The sequence below is a fragment of the Folsomia candida genome, unplaced genomic scaffold (assembly GCF_002217175.1).
Source record: "Folsomia candida strain VU population unplaced genomic scaffold, ASM221717v1 Fcan01_Sc002, whole genome shotgun sequence".
Taxonomy (NCBI): Eukaryota; Metazoa; Arthropoda; class Collembola; order Entomobryomorpha; family Isotomidae; genus Folsomia; species Folsomia candida.
This window is the reverse complement of record NW_019091194.1, coordinates 2,734,069-2,760,265: the sequence shown is the minus strand read 5'-3', so window position 1 is coordinate 2,760,265 and position 26,197 is coordinate 2,734,069. Positions and strand designations below refer to the sequence as shown.

The following is a 26,197-nucleotide window of genomic DNA, read 5'->3' as shown; positions in this document are numbered from 1 at the left end:
AAGTAAATAAGTTCGTGATCTGAGATGAGGGTAATCTTTCCCTTCCCACTTTCCATACCAAATCCATTTGTATGTATTGTATCGCATTTGTGAGATTATTTGTTGGTTTGGTTCATATTGATTGTACAAATTGAATAGACGCGTATACACACATAGCAATAATGGTCGGAAGGATGGTGGCATGATAACCTAAGAGTTTATTATATAAGCCGAAAGGAAGGGAGGAGGGGATCTCGTTCGCACCCAACTTTCAAACTTAATTGAGCATGAAATCTCTCAAAATTGAAATAAAATGAACTTTCTCTTTTCTCCACCACCACTTTCTCCCCGTCACCTGGCCACCTTAATACGAAATAAATGAAATTATATCCCCATTCCCGGCCTTAAATCGAATCTTGTCCTGTGTAACCTTCCAACCAAATAATGTCCAGAAGCTGAAGAGAACTTTACACATTTTCTTATCAGGCGCAGTCTCTTATTTTATTAAATGCTTCAACCAAACACAAAATGAAATAAAGTCGCCTCCAGCCACAGAAAAGGAGAAAGTGTTTGTGTAATTAGATTGGATTTTGGTGTGACCACTTACTGCCAACAAATTCTGTGTATTTCCACTTCCCATAATAATGGCGAAACAGTTTCCTGTACAACGAGATCATTTACGCTGGCTGCGCTTTCTAAACGAAATTCTAAATTACTTTGTCACTTTGAATACGAAGGGTTTTTCGATGAAATTTTCATTCTTGTGATGGTGTGGTGGGGGTTTTGGTGACGTCAAGAAGCATGATTTTTCTGTGATCCCTCCCTAGACGAGATTTCTATCTTTCTATAAATAGCTTAAATTAGGGTGGCAAATTGTGACCACGCCCAAAAAACAAGTGACAAAAATTCGTGTTTCGTGTAGCAAATTTTAAAGTTATTTTGTAACTAATTGATAAAAATTGAGTCAGTCAATCTGTCCAACTTTCATTAGTTTTTTAACCGACATGTCCAACTCTGCTGACCACAACTTACTCTGTCTCAACCCACCCCACATCTCAGCCTCAGGGATGTAAACCTAATCAATGAGAAATAAGTCGAATCAATTTCGTTTCGTCTGTTTATTGTCATTGTCACGAAGGCCGGTCTTCCCAACTTTTTTTCATCTTCAATCAAATCAAAAGCCATTTCATCTCCCCGTCCGTCCGTCATCGTTGTGTCCACTTTCTGACGACGACGACGACTTTCTCTCCTCCTCAGAAAGTCGTCGTTTCGTGGGATCACAAACAATAAGATGCTTTTTCTTCTCCTCTCTCCAGTTGAATTGTCATCGTCATTGTCAAGAGTCGCGAATGTGGATGAGTGACTGAATTCGGATACGTTTTTGAGATGATACGTTTCTCTCTCTCTCTGTACAAATAACAAGCACTTCTCGCCTTTATATTTCTTTCTCTGTCCAGCATTATACGTCAACAGAGGAGCTGGACAATAGGGTTTCGTATAGGAAATGGACCATTGTTGTTTTTACAAAGGACTCTCTGTTTGAACACTTCTTCACTCTGCGGCTGGTGCTTGAGAGGGCTTGACGCATGCTATATATTTCCTGAGGAGGGAGTGACCGATCATATTATGTATATTTGACGACGTCTGTGACAACTAAATATCTATCTAGTTTTCGCAGTGTCAGATAAACACTTTCAGGAAAAGTCAAGTCCGTCTGAATGTCATAATTTCGGTTGGATGTTTGTATTGTATGAAAATATCAGTCCAGTTGTTGGTTGGATGAACAGGATGATGAATTTTGAAAATTGAGATGTATGTATTTCAACTCCTGTTTTTAAAAGTGTCAAGCAAAAAAATAAAATGTAAATCTGAACGGAAACTAAAGGATAAATATATAATTCTGATGGACAGCCCGAAATAAGAGTATCATCAAAAGTGGCTTGAAAAGTTATTCATCGGGACATGACCATACATACACCGAAAATTGAGAAGAGAGGACTTATAATATGATTTGCAACGTGTGAAGAGAAGCTGATTAGCGTTCCTTTGTACGAAGCAATTGGTCCTTTATGTTTTTCCCCTTTATTCAGCCCAATTCTCACAAACCAACTAACTGGATTAGATTATGGGCACGCTTACACAATGCGCAACAATGCAGACCCACCATCCATCTCCACAAAGGCGAGGACTTGCTCTTCACTCACACTGTACCCTTTGCAAAACAATTCACAACCGATACGAACAAAAGGTTCATTTCCGGAGCTTAATCAGAGGAACGATCTGACCGTTCGTGCCGTATGGATGGATGGATGGATGGCATCAGATTCATTCAAAAGGTACTGCAACGTCCTGTATAAAAGCCAAGTTAATTATAGCAACCCGACCTGCACGCACGCACGTGATGAACAATTCGGTTTTAAAAAGTGAGGATGCGTTTGTAATAAAGCAAGAATTCAATTTTTGTTCCGAGTGTGAAATAAAAAAGAAAATCGTTTTACAAACAGAAAACGAAGAAAACACAGAAAGTTGGAAAGAAGGAGTCTTTTTTTACTTTCGAATCCAAATAGATAAGCAGATTGTGTTTCATACGAGAGAAAGTATAAAGTCAAGCTGGGTGCCTTCTTCTTCGTCTTGTTGTGTAGGAGGAAGTGTCAGAAAGAGAGCTCGAGACCTCGAGAACTATGCTATCGGAAAATGGCATCCTGGAGAGAATAGAAAATAGCGAATCTCACTTTTATTACTCCATTATTTTGGCATGCTTTACGACGGACTAAAACACATCTTCCCTCACATCTGAAATAATAGGCTTTTACTAACAGCCCAAGGATCACTAAAGCATTTTGTGGCCATAAAAGAAGTAATAGCTTTACACCTTTGAAATTGAATTCGCAATTCTAAGATTTACGAATCTTTGAATTTTTTTCAAATTTTGATTTTGTATATATGCATATTTACTTTCACTTCTCAAAATCTGTACAGGACTCTGTTTGAATTTCTTGCATTCCATTCACTCCCTTTGAGCGGAGATAGTTGGGGGCAGTTAGTGGTAATGAATGGCGGATATAGAGGTAATATTTTGTGCCATAATGTGCCCACGTTGAAACCAAGATAAGGCTCAAGTGCGCAACTTTCCTCCTTTATAGGCTCCCTGCCAAGAAGGGAGAACACTGGAGTGGGTGTCATAATGGAGATGCTGATGGTGGTAATAACACGGAGAGAAATAATAGAGTCGAAATTCATACAGAGATTTATAATGCCTTTTATTTTCCTGGGATGAAAACCAGTCCCTTCTCCCATTTCCGGCCATGTCAACTTTAGATAAGGCCGCCGCATACTCTGCTCAATTCCCTCCACAAGACACTCCCAGCACCAGCGACGACGACGGCGACGACGACGACGATGCAAACAAATATCACGACTTGGACAACGACATTATATTCTTGCCAACTTTACGACCACGAATTTTATGAACTATCCGACACAAGTTGCACATTGCATACCACATTTCACTCTCTCTCGCATTGTTGTTCTTGTTCCTTGGAGGAGAAATTCAGCCGGAGACTAGTGGCTATTAACGTTGTCTATAAAAGCTGAATAGTATGTAATGTGCAAGTAGTTGAATTGAAGAAAGGGCAGCAAAAATGGTGATGAAGAATACACACAACTTTATGCCATGCTACATACATTGTGCTATCCGTTTGTCCTGGTGTTACTTATTTTCGTAATAGAATGTGTGGTTGAGATGATGGTTCTTTGGGCCATAACTTGTTTACTGTTTACTTACACATAAACCACGAAAATTCAATTCGAGACGTTTTTTCTTCTTGTGTGCAATTTTCTTCCCATCGCATTATTTCTGAGAGAAGAAAGCGGTGGAGAAAGTTTTCTGAATTTTTGCTCAAAACCTATACCCAATTTACAAGAATAAAAAGAGCTTCTTTGACAAGGAGACAAAAAATGTCTATTTTTTTTACCTTAGTCGACCCTGCCTTAATTTAATGTCATGTTCTCACTGGCTTTCTTTACTTTTCTTTTTTGAAAGAAACGGAAATTATGAAGAATGCCTGTGTTTCTAAAAGTCTCAAGTTTCATAAATCATTCCCATACAGACGTGAAGTGAAACACTCTTCTTCTTCACAAAACAATCTCTTTCCTTTGTCATTTTTTATTTGGAGAAAAAAATGGGAAACATAATTGAAAATTTGGAAACAAAATGTAATATCCCTCATATATAATCTCATCATAATTTATAGTTTTATAGTCTGGACATAAAAAGAGGATAAATAAATAAATAAAGTCAAGTGGTGGAGTAAGTAAGTAAAGTATAAGCTTTTGCATCACATCACAGGGTTCTTTTGCTTATATGGTTTTTGGTGGTTTGGTGGAGTGTGGAGATTCGATTGTGGTTTTGTAGTGGGGGCATACACAAAAGTGACAATGGGGATATCAAGATCTTATCTTCCTCTCTCTCTCCACCAACGCCGCTGTTTGTGGAGAGTGTAGATTTGGTGGAAACGGCATTAAAATTTGTTGCATAATACACAATAGTCGACGACTGGGCGTAGAAATATCAGTCTGATGATCAGTCCCTTTTATTTCACCGAAAGTGGAGAGGAAATTAACAAAAATGATTTGTACAGACGAACCAAAAAACACCCGGCTCTTGATAAAGCTGAGAGAAGACAATAGGAATAAATTGGGATAAAAGTTGTCCGTTTTGTTTCACATTGTGCATGTATACATAGTTGTTTATTGAGTATTATTACACATGGAATCAAAAGTTGCAGGAAGATAATAAATTATTGGGATCTGATTGAATGACAGGAGAATAATGTAGCAATGGCATCTTTGCTATCATATTGTGAAGCGTATTGGTCGTTGGTTGTTGGTTAATAGTGAGGTATGCATTTCCATCCGAGCCCTGATAAAACAATGGTCTTTGATTGGGATGAATAATGCTGTGGGGTTGGACACAAAGGGGAAAGAATGGAGGCGACAATGGATAAAAAGATAGCTGGCCCACCTCCGGGCAGGGAAGTCCACATTGTTAACATATGTATGTACGTAGATAGGTAGATGTACATGTGTACATGCAGATAATAAAAATATATTGAGGTACTTATTACTTGCTTGGTATGCATGCATTAAATCAACAATTAGTGTTTTATTACGATTAAAAGACACTGATACCTCGTGATGGCAGCGGCAGCAGGTGTACAAACAATAGTCGTTGTAGTACTGGTAAACTAAATTAGTAAGAAGTTTTTTTTCTAAAATGTATGCATCCATAATTTGATGAGCTAACATTTTCTAGTCTCATAAATTAATTTCGTCAATAATTAGATGATCCAATGCCAAATTCTTCCCGGTAATTCATACTGAAAGGTTGTGATGCTTATTTGTACAATAAAGTACACCTATCTCATTGTTATTGGACTTTGTTTAATTCCATGAATAAAAAGTAATTACGCAGGTAATGGTATTAGTACTTATTTATTTGGCGTCTACCATATACACTGACGCACAAAACTTTGTTTTATTATCGGTCAAATTAATAATTCCCATCACAAAGGAAATGCTCATTTGCATCTGGTCTCTATCCTATCGTATCCAATTTCAGCATTACTAATTTTAAACAAAGTCAACGTTTCGTTAACCAAAAAGGTCACGATGTAGACAACTAAAGTGCTTTTGTCTAGACTTATTTGCAAATTTTGTCGGGTAAAACAATTGAATGCGAATAATAATAATTATTAAATATGCACTTGTGTATAATCGTTCATGTCATATTCATATCATCGTCATGTGGGAATTATAAGTTTTGTTCTGTCAATCCACTCACGCCCTTTGATCACATATGTACTTATATTCCTGCAAAATGCACCCATACCGGAGAAACAAAAGCGTATGATAAGTGATAAGTGGCGATAATGTGGGGAGGCTTAAAACTAATTGTTTTTATCAACCCGAAACAGAACAAAAGTTTCATGTTCGCCAATCAGCTCGTTCTCCTCTGTTCATAAATGATTAATGTTTTAATATGCAAGAAATTAAAGGCGGAATAAACAACGTCCATTGTTTTCCACTGGTTGTGCAAATTATGCTGATTACAGGTATGTATACAGTGGAGGACATCGTCCACACGTCCACAAAAACGCATATGTAATGTAACTCCTCCACTCATGGTGGACCAATGAATTTGACAGGTTTAAACCTTGCCCAGAGATGTATAATTATGCTTGGAACAATGGAAATTAAAACAGCATGGCAATTTCAGCATGTAAATGAATGAGATCTGTATTTTATTTTATTTTCATGTACATCAAGAAGAAGCAGAAGGAAAAATGTATGTATTAAGTTACAAAAAATTATTGAAATGAATGTTGAAATCATATTTATCTCAGAAAATAAAAAGTTCTACACATTTCTAACCTACCAATGCTACATTCCTTGATTGTTAGTAATTCACCACTATCATGCATGCCCAAATTGCCAGCCAAATCACTAAAAATAGCTACACAACTGACACGACGGGAGAAGGTGACCGTCTCACTCCGCCCCCAGTGTCCTTCATCACGACAAAAACGGGAGATTTTTTCGGTAAGTCGGATGCCGATGAGGACAGAAAAAGTCCTGAGAAGTCGGCATGATGATGTACTGGATGATGATGCCCCACATCTGCAATGCCCCCCATGACATGACCCCCACCACCTCCTCCACCACTGTGCTGCTGTTGTGCTGGTGGTTGGAGGAATGGGTACGCTGCGAGATAAGGGTTCGGATAAAGTCCAGGGTAAAAAGGATATCCCCCATTTTGCAGTCCGTACGGTGGCGTGAATCCCAAGTGTGTCGGGGGTGTCGGAGTGATGGGGGAATTGTCAGGGGATGAGGGTGACGGACTTCGAGATGATTTACGTTTTGGAGAGATGGACAACTTTCTCCCGTGATGGTGAGGATGATGATGGTGACTGTTGCTGAATTGAATGGGAGACTGGCTCTGATTGAAGAAAAGGGGTGACAATCCCTTATTATTGTTATTGCTGTTGGTATGATTGTTGTTGTTCACGGGGGAAATTGAAGAGGGTCGTTTGCCATCCACTTCATCAGGGCTCAAGGTCGACGAGGAGTATCCCATGAGGCCGGCACGACTGGCTCTGAAAAGGACATCGAGGGCCGACGTGGCTACGGATGAGGGGGGCATAATTGATGGGAGGAAGCGAGAAAGGTCGTTGTGAGAGAAAGTTGACATTTCACCTCCTCCGAGCGAGTGGTGAGAAGAAGGTGACCCTTGACCTCCAGAATTGTGATTTGGACCACCAGCACCTCCACCACTGTTGGGATGATGTGAGAATGGGAAAGGTGCGTTTACAGCCATGTTTGCCACTGTGGCAGCACGGAAAGAGTCAATCGCTCGCATGACGGAGTTTGGAGAAAGTCCAAAGGCGAATTTGCCAGGGTGATGGTGGTGGTGATGACCGTGACCACCCCCACCAGTCATGTGATTAGGGTCGGATTTGCTAGGGGATTTGTTGGATGTGTGAGCCATGGCGGGTTTGGGCTTTCTCCGGGGACGATATTTGTAATCGGGGTGCTCTTTCATGTGCAATGCTCTACATTAATGATGGTAAAAGCACAAAATATGTAATTAATTATGTATATTTAATTAGGTAGATGAGGAATCAAACTATTTTTCTTGATTTTAATGTAACATTTCTCATTAATTCTTACCTTAGTCTCTTGGCTTCGTCAATGAAGGGTCTCTTCTCCCCTTCCAACAATAATTTCCACTCTGCCCCCAATCTCTTGCTAATTTCAGAATTGTGCATTTTGGGATTATCTTGTGCCATTTTTCTTCTTTGACCTACAATTACATACAAACATGAAATATGGTTTTATGTGCTTTGTAATTTTTTCATGAATTATGCACTAATTACTAATTAATTATTAATTCAGTAAATAAAAACTCACCCCTCGACCACACCATGAAAGCGTTCATAGGACGCTTTATATGGTCCGTTCCTGAAGATGAGGATGACGACGACGGCATCTTGGACAAGAGAACTGACATCGACATGGACACACCGTTTCGACAACGTCTTATCACTCACTGACTGTTTCACAATAACTAAGCCCCATAATTTAGCTCAACCTTATCCACTTCACAATATCCGGTGTAGAATTATGTACGTACATATATTAAACTGCTGTAACAAGTACCAAAAGGTGGTGGAGTTGAGGAATGAAGAGTCAAAAAGTAATCAGAAATCAAATATTTGAACACTGCCTGATTTGATAATATGTTAGTGATTGTTATAAACGGTTTTATTTGTCCTTCTTGACCCGACCTTGCTCCGTTGTTTGATTTATCCAATGCAATCCACGTATTTTTTTAGTGGAGTCAGTAGTATTTTGTGCAGGACTTTAGTTGGTGGGAATTTGAGACGTCGCACAATAAACTTTTGTCCAAGAACTTTACGTTATCATTTGAAGACAATGCAATAAAAGAACAACAAGATAACTTGTTATCGTCGGTTAGTTTAATATAACAAGCAGAGGTTCTATATACCTTAAGAGTCTTATTATCTTGAAATAGTGACAACAAGAAGATTTCAGCTTTTCTTCAGACTGTCAGTTATTGCTCGGTCTCACAAAATGACATTGTCCGACTCACTCACTCTGTTTGTACTTCTTATTTGATCTTATTTTACTCCACACTTTATTAATTTAACAATTCAGACTGGAGACATAAATGAATAGCGTTGTACTTATTGTATTGTGGTATTTGTCTTCTCAGATAAAGAAAAACTTATAGTTTAGCCTTGATCTAGCCCGACTCAGGGTAAGAGTCCGCTTCTAAATTTTTGTCAGATGACCCAAAGTATTCGCAATCGTCAAAAATAATGCAAAATTTCAGCTTTTTTCGACTAATTTCAAAAACCAGTATGGGTCACCCTTCTCTCTTAAGTATAGCCTAATATTTTTAACTCAGATGTGCCCTTGCACTTTGATACCAAATTTTAGCTTTCTTCAACGAATTTCAAAAAGCAGGGTGGGCCACTTTCTCCTACTTTTATATTTTATGAAGGTGTCTAATATGTTTAATAAAACGAAGTTGACAATGAAAATAAATTCAAGTCGATAGAATAAGTTTAACAAGAGTTATCGTAATACAGACAGACAAAAAGGATGGTTCCATGAGCCCTGACTCGGGCTAAAAAGGAGCAACAAAGGGTAGATTGCCTACCGACGAGACGACACCGTCAACTTGAGACAGATGTGTTTTTATTTTCTTAAATTTATGTATTTGTGTTTTTCAATTCTTCTGTATACACATTTGGGTTCTGGAATGATCCAGATTTTGAAAACAGGAAAATGTTGAGAATTTAGTTAAACTGTTTCAACTTTTATATTCAGTTGGATAAAACGTTGAGGGGCCTTGTTCCTGGTAAGACTGAACCTGCGGAAGGAATGAAGGAACCTTTATGAGACAAACTCTCGCTCCCTGTTGGGTACCGTTTTATTGTGAGATTGGGAATGTACTGTATCGCACATGTTACTGACGGACTGGTGAGGAGAATGCTGCGAAAAGGCTGAAGAACATCTACTCTTATATAAAGAGTAGTCCTACCAAAGGGGAAAATAAGAATATCAACCCTCTCTGCTATTTATATATGAGGGGTGACTAATAATACTCGGGTTGACCATGAAATTGGTGGTGTGACCACTCCCTTTTTCTTGTGGGAGGTCTACTCATATAGTAGTGAGCAGTAAAGAGGAAAAAATTTGTTCACGGTAGAAGCATGGAGATCGAAAAAAAAACATTTTCGGAAAAAGATATCTACAATTAAAAATTTGAAAACAGAAACTTTGACGTTAACAAGATTCAAAACTTGATATAGACGATTTGAAATCGAGGTGGACCCAGTGTGTTGACCTCAGAGAGGTCCATATTGAAAAATCGCACAAAAACTACCCCAGAATTTTAACGATATCAAGGTTAACCCGGTTAGTTCTGGTCCTTCCCTCGTATATCTGTACATATTTGTGCAACATGCAGTAAATATCATGGTTGTTGTGTCATGAATACACTCCACAAGTCATTCACAATTCTTACGCTTTGCTTGATATCACTGTACGCACCAGAACCTAATCGCATTTCGATATTGTTATAGCGTGACCTTTATACTGATGTTATGCAATGATTATGATATGAGCTGAACAAAATTAAAGAATTAAAGCATGCGTAATATGCACAGACGCTTGAATTTCAGAATTTTAAAGGAAAAGCAATGAGTGCACACGAAATGTACATATTGTGATTTACGTCCATGCATTATTTACAATTTGTATAGTTTAGAGATTGAAGTGGAAGAAAGTGGAGGAGAAAGTATAAATTTGGGCGACTTGAATCAGGGATTGGCTTCTTTGTGGCCATACCCTCTTGGAAGAATAGCGAGACAATGGAAACACCCTTTCTCACGGCCACATCCAACCAAAAACTGCTCAATTCTCTCACTCTCCACAAACACAATAGGATGCTGCAGTTGTGTGTGGATATAATGTGGCAGAGAGAGACAAAGGATGAAAGGAGAACAACAAGGGAGTCAAATCTATCTAAATAGTATCCAGCAGAAGATGAACATTATGTAATATGGGGCGATGCATGGTTGTGTTTGTGCTATAACCAAAATTTCAACATTATATAATTAGATTTTAATTTTATTAAAGTAATCCTGATATTATAATATAAACATCATAAGATATTTCCATACTTTAATTAAAAAGAGTATAATATCTCCACTACCTATTCATTAGCTCAATTGGGGTGTCATCGACAAAATCGCTAAACATGTCCATTAACTCGTTAGTCTCCCCTGTGCCATTTTGGTCTTCAATGACAACAAACATGGGAGCAGTAGATTGTTCGTCCTGAGATGATGTTGGGGTAGAAGGTTCGGCTGACTTGATTTTTTTCCAACTTTTAAGGCTCTCATTCTCGCCTCCACCATTGGTGATGATGGAACCGTCATCTTTTTCATCCAAAACCCTTCGCTTACTGCTACTCTGATGTCCGAAATCGTTGCTTTGTTGAGTTGCGTGTATTGAGGAGGAGGATGATATGGTGTATTGTTGCATGTGAGCAATTGGAACAATGGAATTGAAACTAGGTTCATTATTAGTACTATTGATTTTGTCAACTTTTTCTCGGAGACGTTTCAACTCTGTCATAATTTCGGTCAGGACAGGATAAGTCGAATCAACTTTGGTGGTAGTTGAAGACGTCAATTCCTCGTCCTCCTCCTCTTCGCTTTCAATAGAAGTTTCTCCCGTTTGGCATCCAGTATCGACAGTATCGATATTTTCATCTTGTCCGTGTCGTTCAACAAGTATGTCAGTTTCTTCAATTTGATTATTCTTCAACAAACTATTCAACACGATACTGGAGCGATCTACGTTGGAGCCGTAAATACTTGGATCGACAAGATGCATTGGAAATTCTAGGGATTGCGAAGATGGATGGACAAGTCGTTCTAGCATGGAGATTGAAGATATACATAATTCTGATACTTTTGAGACTGAATCCAATGAACCTCTCCTCAATAGATTTACAATAAGTCCGAGCGAAATGCTAGACCGTGCATTTGGATTCAATGCAAGTTCCACTAACGACTCGTTTAACTTGATTCGACAATTTTTGTCTTCATATTGACCTGGGAAAGTGCCTTGTTGGTAGATTTGGACGTGTGTTCTTACAAGAGTGCAGTACAAATTCTGGAAACAATTAAAATTAATTTGTTAAATAAAATATGAAGCTTAATTTTTGTACCATAAAATGAGTAAGAGTGATTGACCAACCTTGTGCATTTCTGGATCTGAAGCAGGAAACAATTTCATTAAAATAATCAGGGAAATGTGACAGACTTTTGCATTTTTCGGCAAAAATGCGTTATTTGCATTTAGTCCATCACAGCTCGCCACAATTCCAGTTGGCGTAGGTGGGGCTTTTGTGTGTAGTTTATTTTTCGATTTTCCACTCCACATTCGCAGCTCGATCTTTTCTTTCTCCAGCTCCACTTCTCGAGTAAAGTAGTCCATCCAGATTTTTAAGGTTTTTGCATTTGTTACCTGTCCTTTAGTCAAATTCAGCCAATGGCTGAGAGAGGAGTACATGGATAGCTTCAAATCTCTAAAGAATATAACACATACATATAAATATATAGATCAACTTAAGGCTATTTAACTCTGATCTTAACCGGTGTTAACTTACACGAATGAATTCCTACTATTCTCCATCCAACGCCATTGTTGTGAGAATATCTGTTCTACTGCAACCGCTTGTGGGAGGACGTTCGTGCCAAGGCTGCAATCATATAATTTTTATAAATGTTGTCAAAATAAATGCATGCAATACATATTTAGTGCGACTTCTCACCATATCACGATATCATTCAATAATTTGAACGCTGAAGAGTGGACATTCGGAAGTAATGCTGCCAAAAAAAGCAACTCTTTTCTAGAAGTCTGTTTCTGGCTGGCCAACAATTCTGTGGGGTTGACCGATATCAAATGACTGATCAACTTTAGCAAGTTTCGGGCAGGCACAGGCTTGTAGGAAGGAAACGATTTTCTGAAACAAAAACCATTATAAAATTTACTTATTCATACATTTATATACCTGGTAATACGATAGTCGATAGACAGTGTATATGGTCACCTCAAATATGCACCAATCGCTTGAAGTAAATTTAGTAAACGTTTCTTAATCTTTGAAACTTTATCGAAAATCTTTGAACTTGTAATGGGAGGAAGTAGAGGTTCCAAAGAACCACTTTCTTCGAATGGATTCTCATCCTGCAAAGATTAATTATTATTATCCGATAATCTATTTCCATTCTTCAAAACTAAATTTCATGTATAAAATTTTATATTTACTCACATCAATTGCCGAACAATCCGAGTACAAGAAATATAGACAGTCATATGCCTCCTTGCTCAACTTCTTTACCATTCCCAACCAATCCTGGCTATGATTATCTCCAGAAGAACCACCCCCTCCAATTTGAGAAATAAGTGGCATGATGTCACAAATCAGGTGGACAAACTCGGCATTGTCATGGTCCAAATAAATCACCAGCGCTTTCTCCAATTTGTCACGATAATAGCCACACGTTCCCCGGAAATTGACCAAACAGACCTTCAACAGTGTCACTACTTCCCGACTTGGCTGTCTCATCTCTTTTCCTTCCACGGTTTGCAGTTCTTCGAGGCAACTCGCCACGATTTTCGTTACGAATCCTCCCTTTGGTGTGACCTCTTTCAAAATGTCGGGCAAATTCTTACATTTTGGGAGAAAGTTGGCTGCAACAAATGGAATCAATCAATCAGTTTGTCTACCAAACTTTTTAGAGTCTAATTTAACTCACACAACGCTTCCTGAATGATTTGTGAATGTAAGAACTTATCACTGCAGATAAGCCTTAGGGCTGTTAACAGTGTGTCCTGCAAGCCGCCGAGTCTCTTTACGTCGACGCATTCGACCAACTCTTTGAAAATCCAGGCCCCTTTTTCACGACTTTTCGGCTCATTTAACAACCCTTTTACCTTGGATAGGACTGATTTTAAATCTTCATCGCTCTACAAACATACACAAAACCAATTAACCATAAAATATATATTCTTTTCAATTTTACTAGTAATTTTCTTACAATTTTGTCAAAAACACGGTGACTATTTCCAGCCGAGAAGATTTCCAGCAGTACAGGATCCGATAACGAGTCTGACTCTTGAGCAATTTCCGACCAAAGTTCCCACAATGATGTCGATGTCGCCATCGTAATTATCTAACGTGTCGGATAAGGGCTTATCGAAACAAAACTATAAAACCCTATTTTACACGATCCTGTTGATGCACGTTATTAAATGAAAGCATGTGCCAGAGACGATCGCGGTGGATCTGTTCCTCTATGTTTGTCTGAGAATCTGGATCATTTCGTCAACAAAATAAACATCACGAGCTTCTGATGTGACTAAATTAATTGTTGCATTTATTTAAAGGAGTTCCCCACTTATAGTTTTAGATATTAAGCATTTTATTTCAATTGAGTGGTAATTCCGCCGACATAATGGCGACTATGAAGAAAAAGGTGATCGCTAAAGTACTAACAATTTCTGCTAACAAAAACAACCAAAATTACCAAACTTTATTCTTATATTTACTAACTGATAAAATAATAAATGTTGACAAGTAGTAACTTTAATTTTAATTTTAATTGTTTGCAGGTCCTCCTCATGGGCAAGAGTGGGTCTGGTAAGACTAGTATGAGGTCGATTATATTTGCCAATTACATTGCACGGGACACACGAAGATTGGGGGCGACAAGTAAGTAAATATTATAAAATTGTAATTATTATTAATTAATTAACTAATTAAAACTGCAATTATCACTTTGCAGTTGACGTGGAACACTCGCATGTCCGGTTTCTGGGAAACTTGGTCCTCAACTTGTGGGATTGTGGGGGTCAGGAAGCGTTCATGGAGAATTATTTTGCCTCCCAAAGAGATAACGTAGGTTGCAAACAAATTTCTATATATGTATTTAATATCAATAATCAGAATTATTTAATTTATTTGGCAGATTTTTTCTAATGTTGAAGTTCTCATCTATGTGTTTGACGTTGAATCGCATGAACTTGAAAAAGACATGCATTACTATCAATCTTGTCTGGAAGCGATCCTTCAGAATTCGCCAAACGCTAAAATATTTTGTTTGATTCACAAAATGGATTTGGTTCAAGAGGAGCAAAGGGATTTGGTAATTATGACTAATATTATGGTTTTGTTGTATATTAAGTTATAAATTATCAAATGCTGAATAGATCTACCAAACTAGAAGAGATGACTTAAAACGCCTATCAAAACCGTTAGATTGTACTTGTTTCAGAACTTCAATTTGGGACGAAACTTTATATAAGGTTTGGATTAATTGATGGGATGTTTAAAGTTGGTTGAAAAATGCTTAATGATAATTTTTCTGTAAAGGCCTGGAGCTCGATAGTTTACTCTTTAATTCCAAACGTTCGACAGCTTGAGAATAACTTGGCAGAATTTGCCCACATAATTGATGCGGATGAAGTCTTATTATTCGAGCGTGCTACATTCTTAGTCGTCTCTCACGCACAGAGAAAGACACACAAGGATCCACACCGTTTTGAGAAAGTTTCAAATATAATAAAACAGTTTAAACTGTCATGTAGCAAACTAGCAGCTCAATTCCAAGTATGTGTTATTAACTAAACATTTATACTGCATTATAGCCCGAACTTATTTAAAATCTTCTTCTAGAGCATGGAAGTTCGGAACTCGCAATTTGCTGCTTTCATTGATGTGTTCACCCCCAATACCTATGTCATGGTCGTAATCTCTGATCATAGTCTTCGTAAGTATATTTATACACTGAAAATTGTTTCATCCAAACTCAAAGCTGACCAAAATTTTAATTTTTTTTCAATTTAGCATCGGCAGCAATGCTTCTTAACATCAGAAATGCACGCAAGCACTTTGAAAGTATCGAGAAAGTTCAGTCTGCGGCAAGAATTCTGCGTTGAAGCGAAGAAAACGATTGAATTATCGGATATTAAAGCGTAATATGTCCTATTACTGCTTAACTGGCTTCACCATGATTTTTAGTTGCTATTTTGACTTACTGGTTCTACCAAATCCACTACGGATCAGGAGGAGTCAATTTAAATTATGTTAGATGTAATCAATAATTAAATTTGTATTTTCATATCCTACTCCCATCTTAATCCATGTAATGACTGAATGTATGCACAGAATGAGGCAATACTATAGTGATGTTCACAAATGTTTTACCACGACCTCAACACAGTTTTGCATAACCCGAGGTGAGCCCGAGCCAAGGTTCCAAAGAGTTATCATGATGAAAGACATGCAGATATTCATGAGGGTACGGTACTCGAGTTAAAAAAGAGAAGGAAGGTTGATTATATTTCGTATGTTTGAAAATTTTAAATGTTAAAATTCCTAATTTACAAGAAAATAATAGTCATCTCTCAATCATTTGAATTTTACAAGACTGCAAAAGTTTAATACGTATAATACAACGATCAGAATTTAATATGAGATAAAGTATTTTATTATTATTTAAATGTGAATAAATCAAAGAAATAATTACAAAACGTCACAGCTAAAAAAATAACTTAATTATTACAATCATTTTGACGTGGGTTTCCTATTATGTTTTAAAATATCTCCTGGCGAAGGATATGGTCGTTGTTGAAATAGAGGGCCACTTGCCGTTGTATCCACGCCTGTTCCCTCCTCATTACGTAGTCCGGCAGCCCAATTTCCACTAAAAATTTAAAGAAATACAAGGGTTAATTAAGGGGTTCCATTTAAATTTACGATTGATATATTCCAAATGTTAGAAAAAACATACCGAGGAACATCGGAATAAGCTGTAGGAAATACACAATACAAATTTATTACCTATAAATAAATAATAAATTATAAGATAATAATATAAAACCGACCTGCAGGGTCCATGGGATCTAATTCCTCCCGTTCCTTTGCAGCTTTCCGTTTGTCAGAATGCCTCAACTTTCTCAAAGATTTCTTCATCAGCTCAGAATTAGATGGTACTGGTTTATTCGCTTCAGCCAATTCTTCATCGTGCAATTTTTCCCTCATTTCTGGTGCGGCTTTTCCTATTTTTGCCTTTGGATAAGTTGGACTTGTCCAGCACACGTTATCTGTATCAGTGTGCCAGTAGTAATATCTTCCCCTGTAAAAAATGAGAACACAATTTCAAACTCTTCACAATGGTCTTTATTACATTATTTTTCTTACGTTCCAGGATCATAAATCTCAAGCCAATTTGTGGGAAGTGGATACTTTTTAAGCATCATGAGTCGTCTTCTGTTATAACTTGGAGTAGGTTTGACCTTTCCTCGTCCCCATCTCGTCACGCAAAATGCTGGCCAACAAATGCTTAATTAGCATCGCGATAGTTTTCTATATAAGTAATTGATCACATTATTTACTTACGTGTGCAGATGTGATGCATATTAACTTTGTTGGGGCACCCATAATGTCCCATTCGGTGGAATTTTGTAATGGTAGAAGAATTTGCAGGTTTACGAATGGGTAACATTGAGCTTCCTAACGTTGATGACGATAAGGACGAACTCCCCCCTAGAGCCTTACCACCTGCGGAACCCGGTTCATCATAACTCTCTGCTATGACCTCTTCAACGAACCCTAAAAAATTTGACGATTATAATTGACAAACAATGTATGCTTTTAATTACATTTAATTTATTATTTAATAAATACTTGGCCGGTCGTCAGAAGAATTTTCCTTGTTTCGAACTGACGCAGACGTTGAGGTCTGAATTAGGCCTCGTTTCGCCAAACGAGCAGCTAATGCAGGGGGAAGGGGCATAGTTGATAGTTATCGAGGGGAGGTAATTAATTTAAACTATTGACCAATTAATTAGCTCATACAAACAAACAAACTGCACATTTTTCGATGTTTAATTTTGTTTCATAAAAGTACTTCCCAGCAAACTTTTGCTCAATGGGCTACACCTTGCTCAATGGGCTACACCTCGCTCAACTTGCAACACGATGCACGATTAGTTGAAATGAAATCACAACAAATTATGAATTACAACATAGATATGTAACGTATTACAATTTATTGATAAGTTGTCCAAAAATTATAGACCAAACTCAGTCTTTCTGTCCAGAATTCAAAATAATACTTAACATAAGAGCATGATCTTTGTAGCGTCACGATCCTTTATGAAATCTGTTTCTTCTTTGATTAGTTTTAAAGCAAGTTTTGTGGCTGCTTCTTTCGCCCTCGGGTATGTCGTCCCCATTCCAAAGTACTTTCCAAACCGTCCCACATCTATCCGACAACATTCCCTTCCACGAGCACGTGTGGAGGCCCCAGAGTACCCACTAGGTCGAAATAATTTTATCAGTTAAAATACTGAATTTAAATTCTGATTCTGTCATACCTGAACTTAATTTCAATTTCGTCTTCTGCCATCAATGATTTTAGTGAATGGATGGGGGATGGGGGTTTTGTCTCCCAGAAAACGTCTATACAGTATAAAATAATAGGATGAATACAGGGTGGTTTAAATGTCAGGTTACAATGGAAAATTTTTTAATGGGAAAAATTTTTAAATTTCCATTAGTTACGGATTTGGGATTGAGATTTTTATTAATTTTTATTAAAACTTATGACAAAATTCTTAAAATATTGAATTTCAGAGGCAAAATTTAGGTAACTAATGGATATTTGCGAATTTTTCCCATTGCAAAATTTTACATTGTAACCTGACATTTAAACCACCCTGTATTTTGACAATTTTTAAATATTTCGGGCTCACCAAGTTCATTCAGCATGAGGCGATAAAATACACGCCATACGACATCCAAAGACTTACTGTCAATGTAAATTGCACCAGCCAGGGCTTCCCAGATATCGCCAAGAACCTTTAGTAACAAAATAAAATCGTTAGTATTGATATGTATATCAAAATGTCAATATTTGTATGTATTTTTCATTGAGTAATTGGTCATCGACCTTGGGTACTTCAATATGCTTTGGCCCACGGCACTCTTCATCTGTTACAAGGGAAAACTATTCGGAAAATTAAGAAAATATTTGATTTTGGTACAATGTAATTAGAAAAAAAATCTGACTTTCGTGCGTACTTACGTGGCCAACGACATGATGTTCCATACTCTCTTGAAAAACAACAAAGTTGTCAATCATGTCCGTCAAGGGCTTTGACATGGACAAGAGGTGTTTTTGAAATCCATGACGGACAGCGAGTGAAGCATAGGTCACATTGTTAACAAATGCGGAACGGATACTTTGCAAATCTTCTGCACTTCGACCACATGGTTCTTGGGAGTATACGTAGTTCGTCAAGAGGAGGTCTGCATATTAATTTTTAATTAATTTTTGGTATAACAACTAATTTAATCATTATGAGCATGGAGTTTTGAACATATTGTACCCAGAACAGCATCCCCTACAAATTCTAGTCTTTGGTAACAGTCTTGTAAATTGTGACCGGGGTAAGTCGGATGAGTAAATGCTTGAAGCAGCAACGCCTTATTATTAAACCTGCAGACACAGAAAATATATTTATAACTACAATAGGTTAATATTTAAAACAATACTTAACTAAATATATTCTGTGGTACTCACTGATATTTAATCAATTCCTCCAAAGCCTCAAACTGAGGGAATAGTTCACGGCCAGGATTCGCCGTCAAACTCCTTTCAAAAACTGCAACATCATCTGGAAACCCCCTTGTAAAATCATTCAAGTCTCTGCCAGTACCCTCCCAATCTGGCGCTTGAATGTTCAGCCACTGCAAAGCTTTGTAAGCCCCATGGGATCCATTGCTGACGAAGAAAGTTCCTACGAGCCCATGCAATTTGTTGACCACCTCGTAATTTGGTAACTCGGTGTGAGTGAATGTGGCGTGTTTAAAGGAGTATAACGCAGGCTTTTTTCGATTTGGTTGAGATCTACGATCAGATGAGTGTGGTGCTGGTGCAGTTGTCGAAGACTCTTCCGTAGCGCCAGGAGTTAAAGAAGCCTTTTTGTTTATAAATTCTTCAATTTGCTGGCGACTCATGTCCTATCATACGCCAAAAAAAGCGTCTACGCTTCAAATTTATATTCCTATACAGTATTAAATATTTATAATTTTTACGTCTTACGTCCAATTTATTTCTATTAATCCTCGGATTCTGGTTAACAATCAGTTCATCAAATATATTTAAATGCAACTTGCTCTCTGCAACAAGTTCACCAAGATACTCGAGGACAAGCTGAAAATTTTTTAACCAACACAAATTTTAACCTTGTTGAGTGACGTTACTTTATATATTTCATGCGATTTACCCGTTTCCCAGGTGGAATCCAACTAGCACCAGGATGAAAATCGCTCCCGCTTATCATTTTAGGAAGGCCTTTCCTCTTGCAGAACATATGCAGAACTCGTAAAGTCAGAAGATTGTTGCGTAACTGAATCAATAAAGGTTCTCCATACAAAGGAAAGTTACAAAATGCGAACAAGGACGTGGCAAAGGACAAAAATGACGATCCAATAGCTTGGTATCTCTCGGCGACCAACCCCTCGTTGGACAACTTGTAGCTCAATGCCTACATAGATATTTTACGATAATAGAATCCAAAAATTAAATTTGATAAGAAATCTATTTACGTATGACTCACCTCCATAATGGTAAGTAAGGAAGGTCCCATGTTATCACGATCCAGAGGTTTGTCCAACGGATTCAACTTAATATCCTCAATGTTTAGGAGTTCTGTACACACATATTCCATTATGAGTATCGCTTCACTTTTTGTATCAATTTATGTATGCAAAATGTTTTTTCCTTACCAAATTTTGATTTCAGCGACAATTCTGCACTCACTAACTCAATTTCGGCCGACTGCAGTGTCATTTTTTTTGCCGCAGACTGTACAGAGACGGCTTCATGGAACAAGTTGATATCTTTCAAAGTAATGTCGTTTGGATGAATGAATTCATAATGAAGGTCTCGCTCCTCAATGTGTGGTTTAGTTGGTTTCTGTTTCTTTGACTGGATTTTTTCATTGCGAAGTTCGACCCTTCGTTTTCTACGATTTTCATTCTCCTTTTTCTGCATTTCATGGGCTGAAGATACTAATTCCAGCTCAGCCACGCCATGAATGACTTCCGTTTGAATCTTAGGCCATCCCGTACAGGCAGAGACCTCAGCCAGAAGCTCATGGGCCAACAAAAGCCTCGAAAGGCGGTGAAGTACGCTAGGAAGTAGTTTAAGTTGTACGAATAAAGTTGCAGGGATGTTAATCGAATACACAAGTTCTGGAACCTTAATAAAAATAAAACTTAAACGTCTACGTCTCATTTAATTAACAAAAATTAGCATATATCATAGTAGTAAATGCTCTACCATGTAAATTGGATATTCGTCCTCTTTATTAAATTTTTCCAAGAGATAGTTCATCTGCAGCGGGTCCCTTTCTTTCCGACCCAGAGCAATTCCAGCAAGTTTGCATTTTAATAATTTTTGGTTCGAATCTTGAATCCTCACTTTATACTCTGTCTCTAGAAAGTTTTTGTAAGTTCCACCCTGAAACTCCATCATTGGTGACAAATCTTCCATGACACAGTCTACGAGATAAGCCTGAAAAAATACATCGAACAAATATAAATCCAAATTAAATTTTAATCCCCTTGTGCTCTTTTTTTTAATGAAAATAGATTCGGTCGTACAGGTTTCGGTCTTTTGTACCACGGGAAGACTACTGAATTTCCAAAGGATTTTTGCAAACTCGATGTTGATCGTGATGGTACTCGGCTCCTCGACTGATCTCTACTTATCCGTGGTGGTCTCATTTTTTGGATGGCATCAATTTCTTTAAGCTCCTTTTCAATATTCTCGTTCAATATCCAAGTATTTTTAACTATTGGAGATGACAGATGCTTAAAATTATACACTTATCGACAGTAAAGATAAAGTTAACGCAATACCCTTGGTTATGGGGGTGATCAACCAGGAACTTTCTGAATCTCCTCGAAGGAGAGGATGTTTCAATCCTAAAACATCAGAGAACAAGCTGTGCTGAACATACTTTAACCTTTCCAGCAACCGATCATTCAATTTTAAGTCTGCATTATTTTTCATTCCCAATTTTAGAGGAGTAACGGTGCAGTGGATGGTTCCAAACGTCCCAAAAAGTGGAAACACACCAACCTAATTAACAAATTTATGAAATTATTTATTTAGATACATATTTATCATAAGCATTTTGTATAGTTTAACTCACATTTGGAATTGATTGGGTAGTAATTATAGCAAATCCCACCTCCGAATTATGGAACTTATACAAATTAGTCCATGGGGATTGTTCTCGTTCTTTAGCCAAGTCAAAATTCACTTTATAAACGTAAACTTCTTGACGACTCGAAAGTGGAGGACCTACAAGCACCTTTGGGATCTGTAGGAGTAACAATTATATAATTTATCAATAATTAGTAATTAGTCACTAATAATTTCATTCACTAAGTGATTTTTTTCGAACCCTTTTAGGATACCATTCGTTTCGATAAATTACTTCATCCTTTTCCGTTTTCTCATTAAGCTCCCCTGGCTCTGGGGTTTCGTCTTCCTCATCAGGTCCTTCGCCAAATGGGACGAGATACTTGAAGTATTTCTGTATTTTGATAGGAATGGTGGGATGACATGGAACAAGCCTGTCATCCAAGCACCCAGCGTCCAGCAGAAGTTGTGATGCGGCCATGTACACGGCTTGTCTTGCTGATTCTTTATTTCTCATGGCTTTTCCCTGTACAATTAAAATTATTGCAAGACAAATTGGTTATTATTATTTTGTGCCCATTTTAAAATAATGTCATACTTCAACTGTCTGTTTCAATGCTCCGTTTAGTGGCAGCTTCAGATAAGCTTTGTACTGACCAAGAATATGCTGATCATCGCTCCACCAGGACATAGTCTGCAGAGTCGCAATTCCATCTGAGGGCAGGAGATTACAATATCTCTCCACCACGTCATACGCGGAGTCCATTGTTATTTTAGGACTATCTGGTAACCCCCCAGGACAAATTGGAGGGATTACATCAGCTTGCCACGAATTTTTTATCGTGTGCAGGTCGGCGTCGATTTTTTCTACATTTCTCTTTAAATGTAATATAATACTTTGGTTAATTTCTTGAAACAAGGTCAGTTTTTCAGATAGTTTGAAATAATCATTTTCTGGGAGCAAAGCATAAAACGTAGCTCCTTTCTTCCTAGCTCTTCCCATGCTCTGGATGTATGACGTATAAGTGTTGACTGGGTCGAATCGGACCTACATAATTTTAGACAACATATGTATTGCTTATTACTTGTTCAGCGTTTCCATTTGCTTCCTGGCATAGACACGTGATTCAACGCTCTCAAATGCAGACCGTGAAGTACCCACGACAAAGTTGGCTCGAATAAATCCATGATCAGTTTTACTATGCTTGGCTAAATCTTTCAAGTACCACGCAAGCACTTGAGCAGTCCCCCTTCGATCTGTGAAAACAAGTCCACACAGTCGGTTGTCATCTCCAAATTGGCATGCTGGGGCGGATTCAAATGGCCTAGAGAAAAACATAGACCTTAATAGTAGAATTAGCCTTGGGTCAAGTTCATGTCTGTGAAATCTGTACCTGTACTTTTCCAAAATCCTGACCAAAGATTTAAGTTTGGGCGAAATAAATCTATGCACATATTTCTTCTCGTCCACTTCATTATCCGCCATGAACGAGTTTATTTCATACCTGGATCAATGGGAACGGAATAGTAATTATGTTATGCTTTTAATAAATACAGGAATAACATAGACTGAACCATATAGTTACCTAAGTTTATGAAAGTAGTCACGAACTTTGATGTACCAACCTTTCACGCTTCCATCATTTATGTCTAATAGACTAAATTCGATAAATGCCAAACGTAAATTAACTGCAATTAGGGCGCAATACAAACCTGTTCCAAAATACATAAAAACAGGATTTATTATTTGTGTCAATTAACTAATTTTATGTGAATATGTTCACCAAGATCTTTGTATGCATGAAGCACATCATCAAGAGCTCCCTTTAAATCTCCAGGAGTAGCCTTTCTCTGTTGTAATTGGTAAAGATTCTCCAAGTTGTTCATCAACCTTGAGTCAATGCTAGCAGGTGCTAGCTTGGCAGACATCATCCTCTCCTTTTGTCTCTTTTTTCGCAAAACTTGCAAGTCTTTGCTGTATTCCTCCATTTGAGAGACATGCAGTGCGTCAACGAACCTGTCATTTTCGGACACACTGATACGTTCAATGGTAGAGCTCGTGGAATGGCTTTAATCATGAATGAACATTAACCACATAAAAAGGGGGATCGTTAAATTAATAATTGCATTGTAAGACACCTCAACACTTCCTCGTAGTCTTTGTAAGTCAGAGCGGCACTGTGCAGTGTACTTTCCAACCCTTGAATCTTGGACGCAACCTCGTGGGGTTTGCAAGGTCCCATGATGATTGTTGCGGAAAGTCCTAGAATTCTGGGAAGCTGGTAACTGGGGTCTGACTCCTTTGTTCGTGAGTACTCCTTCATTATCTGCAATATTATTACAAAATTAATCGCCCTATTCAATGTTTAATAATTAACTATGTAAAATGTTTCAATATTACGAGGGCCATCGGGTGATCTCCAAACGCATGGTGACACTCGTCAAAAATGATGAGGGCGATTTTAGAGAATGCAATATAGCCGTGCTTTATCATATTCAAAAATATCATGGACGTCATAGCCATAACCTAGTAAATATACAGCTATCAAGTAATATTTAATCGATAATAATAATCTTTGATAGATAATAAATTCCTTACATTAAATTCATTAACAATGGCCTCCCATTTGTCTAACGACCAGTAGTCCACATCCATATCACCAGTTAAGTGCCTAACTTTGAAACTTGAATTCCGATGAATAAACGCTGCTTGCTGATTAACCAGGGGTATAGTATTGGCCAAAAAGAAGACTTTCTTACCCTCCCTAGAGATTAAAGAATTAGAATATTCAGTTTAACTCTAGATATGCTTTGAGTTCTAATGTAACCAGTAACCATTACGTTGAAATCACTGGTCCGAAATGTTCAATCAGCTTCAGAGCAATAAAGGTCTTCCCTGAGCTGTATGAAATGCAATTTTATACATTGTATAATCTTATGTTTAAATTAGCAAGTAACTTTTTTTACCCTGTTGGTAGGCAAGCCATAATATTATGGGTCTTGGCATATTCTAGCAAGGCAGTCTGAAAAGTATCCAAAATAAGACAATTTCCAGTGATTTTATATCTTTTTCATTGACACATTACCTGGTATTTCCGATCTTCGAAGCACAAGCTCTTTAGTTGCGCTTCAGAATGGTAATCTAGAAAATATTGTTTTTTAGCCATTTTGCATTCCTTATCATCCATAATCCATATCTTCTCGACTTACAAATGAATAGATATAAAAGTCACAAGTCATCAACTTACCCAGATCCCCTGCATCCGTCGTGACCTTCAAGTACAAGTTGCACCTGGAGCAAAGACACCGGACGACCCTCATTTCGTGTAAACGCCTAGCGGTGGACAGGAACGGTAGCTGGAAGCGTTCTATGTCCCCGTGAACACAGATCCGATCAGATTTCGATTCGTCTAGTAATCACAGACAGGTCGACCACGCTGCACCAGCCATTAAACCAAAATGGTTGCAAATCTTATATAATTTTTAGTGGCTAAATAAAATAAATAAATCCATAGACAAGTTTTTCAGACTTTTGACTTCACACATGTACAACTGACTCCCACCTCAGTTTTGCAAATTGATCGATTTCGCTCGTTTTGCCCCATTTTTGCAAATTCAAGTTTTTGGATTTCTTTATTCAACTCTAAACTAATTAAAAAATTGTTTTTAAATTAGCATACTTTGATTATATGTTTAACCCGAGCTTATATATGAAATCGTCAGATCCATTAGTATTGTGATACCTCGCGTAAAAATTATCCACTTATACCAAGTCTGCACTGCTTGTTTTTTATGACGACGTAGAATAAGTAGTTAATACAAAAACGTTTTCATGCAAATTTAACCGTATCTTATCACTGATAAATGTACTATGTAAATATGTATATGTATGAATGTCAGATTACAGAAAGTATTCAGTTGCTGAATTCGGTTTTGTTTGGTGATAACAATTTGAAATCGGTGGTCTCATATTTTACTAAATAAGACCATGCAAAGTTAGTTTTAAGCTGATATTATTACTACTTTATTATTACGCTAAATAGTCTAGTTCACAAAATTCATTCTTAATCTACACATTTAAACCTTTAACTTTAAATGATTTTACAAATATTAATGTTAATGCAACTCTCACCAAAATACAAATATTAGAGCTCTGCTTTGTTAATTCGCTCAATAATCTTGGAGACGGTCAACACTGCCAAAATCTCTTACTGGTCAGTCCTCTAGAAAAGTTCAAGTTTAAATTATTATCAAATTATAAATTCTATAGACCATACATTAATGAAAAATATTGCCATAATATATTTCTTGTTAAATGCTCGTCTCAT

General features: G+C 37.5%; 5 protein-coding genes across 7 annotated transcripts; 1 reads left to right on the top strand and 4 right to left on the bottom strand.

Moving 5' to 3' along the window:
• Positions 1–6,356: 6,356 nt before the first annotated feature.
• Positions 6,357–9,559, bottom strand: LOC110842657 (SOX domain-containing protein dichaete). Of its 2 annotated transcripts, none has more exons than XM_035848250.1 (4): positions 9,224–9,559; positions 7,948–8,768; positions 7,708–7,840; positions 6,357–7,589 (listed from the first exon to the last, which is right to left on the bottom strand). In XM_035848250.1, exons 2-4 carry the CDS (start codon positions 8,051–8,053, stop codon positions 6,494–6,496), a joined length of 1,335 nt encoding a protein of 444 aa, XP_035704143.1. In that variant the 5' UTR covers positions 8,054–8,768; positions 9,224–9,559; the 3' UTR covers positions 6,357–6,493. The 2 variants fall into 2 exon arrangements, with proteins under 2 accessions (XP_035704143.1, XP_021944131.1); XM_022088439.2 differs by having other exon boundaries at positions 7,948–8,765.
• Positions 9,560–10,671: 1,112 nt separating this feature from the next.
• Positions 10,672–13,932, bottom strand: LOC110842656. The gene is made up of 8 exons (XM_022088438.2): positions 13,686–13,932; positions 13,404–13,614; positions 12,917–13,338; positions 12,695–12,831; positions 12,413–12,607; positions 12,248–12,340; positions 11,836–12,166; positions 10,672–11,751 (listed from the first exon to the last, which is right to left on the bottom strand). Exons 1-8 carry the CDS (start codon positions 13,809–13,811, stop codon positions 10,780–10,782), a joined length of 2,487 nt encoding a protein of 828 aa, XP_021944130.1. The 5' UTR covers positions 13,812–13,932; the 3' UTR covers positions 10,672–10,779.
• Positions 13,933–13,957: 25 nt separating this feature from the next.
• LOC110843972 (ras-related GTP-binding protein A) lies at positions 13,958–16,179 on the top strand. 2 transcript variants are annotated; one of them, XM_022090047.2, is made up of 8 exons: positions 13,958–14,123; positions 14,260–14,359; positions 14,433–14,545; positions 14,616–14,792; positions 14,857–14,952; positions 15,020–15,256; positions 15,323–15,416; positions 15,494–16,179. In XM_022090047.2, exons 1-8 carry the CDS (start codon positions 14,103–14,105, stop codon positions 15,583–15,585), a joined length of 930 nt encoding a protein of 309 aa, XP_021945739.1. In that variant the 5' UTR covers positions 13,958–14,102; the 3' UTR covers positions 15,586–16,179. The 2 variants fall into 2 exon arrangements, with proteins under 2 accessions (XP_021945739.1, XP_035704406.1); XM_035848513.1 differs by having other exon boundaries at positions 13,958–14,135.
• Positions 16,067–17,566, bottom strand: LOC110843973. The gene is made up of 6 exons (XM_022090048.2): positions 17,336–17,566; positions 17,048–17,260; positions 16,850–16,976; positions 16,534–16,784; positions 16,440–16,458; positions 16,067–16,352 (listed from the first exon to the last, which is right to left on the bottom strand). Exons 1-6 carry the CDS (start codon positions 17,442–17,444, stop codon positions 16,214–16,216), a joined length of 858 nt encoding a protein of 285 aa, XP_021945740.1. The 5' UTR covers positions 17,445–17,566; the 3' UTR covers positions 16,067–16,213.
• A 103-nt stretch (positions 17,567–17,669) lies between these two features.
• On the bottom strand, positions 17,670–26,093 carry LOC110842655 (endoribonuclease Dicer-like). Its single transcript, XM_035848512.1, is given in 27 exon segments — positions 17,670–17,968; positions 18,028–18,112; positions 18,406–18,511; positions 18,603–18,659; positions 18,738–18,961; positions 19,042–19,151; positions 19,236–19,675; positions 19,758–19,868; positions 19,942–20,202; positions 20,275–20,366; positions 20,444–20,918; positions 21,000–21,233; positions 21,323–21,513; positions 21,581–21,803; positions 21,877–22,047; positions 22,132–22,395; positions 22,468–23,194; positions 23,264–23,374; positions 23,456–23,582; positions 23,654–23,937; positions 24,009–24,196; positions 24,271–24,396; positions 24,469–24,634; positions 24,711–24,770; positions 24,837–24,892; positions 24,956–25,011; positions 25,118–26,093. Coding segments are annotated over 27 exon segments (5,220 nt in total). The 5' UTR covers positions 25,191–26,093; the 3' UTR covers positions 17,670–17,766.
• Positions 26,094–26,197: the final 104 nt, after the last annotated feature.

Excerpts from the sequence above, each read along its gene's own strand:
- LOC110843973 (XM_022090048.2), bottom strand. The coding sequence starts at position 17,444 with ATGCCCCTTCCCCCTGCATTAGCTGCTCGTTTGGCGAAACGAGGCCTA. Across the intron at positions 16,977-17,047 it reads TATGCATCACATCTGCACAC|CATTTTGCGTGACGAGATGG; the intron begins GTAAGTAAATAA and ends TTTGTTGGCCAG. Across the intron at positions 16,785-16,849 it reads GAGATTTATGATCCTGGAAC|GGGAAGATATTACTACTGGC; the intron begins GTAAGAAAAATA and ends CATTTTTTACAG.
- LOC110842657 (XM_035848250.1), bottom strand. The coding sequence starts at position 8,053 with ATGTCGATGTCAGTTCTCTTGTCCAAGATGCCGTCGTCGTCATCCTCA. Across the intron at positions 7,841-7,947 it reads TTTCATGGTGTGGTCGAGGG|GTCAAAGAAGAAAAATGGCA; the intron begins GTGAGTTTTTAT and ends ATGTAATTGTAG. Across the intron at positions 7,590-7,707 it reads GACGAAGCCAAGAGACTAAG|AGCATTGCACATGAAAGAGC; the intron begins GTAAGAATTAAT and ends TCATTAATGTAG.
- LOC110842656 (XM_022088438.2), bottom strand. The coding sequence starts at position 13,811 with ATGGCGACATCGACATCATTGTGGGAACTTTGGTCGGAAATTGCTCAA. Across the intron at positions 13,339-13,403 it reads AATCATTCAGGAAGCGTTGT|CCAACTTTCTCCCAAAATGT; the intron begins GTGAGTTAAATT and ends CATTTGTTGCAG. Across the intron at positions 11,752-11,835 it reads CAGATCCAGAAATGCACAAG|AATTTGTACTGCACTCTTGT; the intron begins GTTGGTCAATCA and ends AATTGTTTCCAG.
- LOC110843972 (XM_035848513.1), top strand. The coding sequence starts at position 14,103 with ATGGCGACTATGAAGAAAAAGGTGATCGCTAAA. Across the intron at positions 14,136-14,259 it reads AGAAAAAGGTGATCGCTAAA|GTCCTCCTCATGGGCAAGAG; the intron begins GTACTAACAATT and ends AATTGTTTGCAG. Across the intron at positions 14,546-14,615 it reads TTGCCTCCCAAAGAGATAAC|ATTTTTTCTAATGTTGAAGT; the intron begins GTAGGTTGCAAA and ends TTTATTTGGCAG.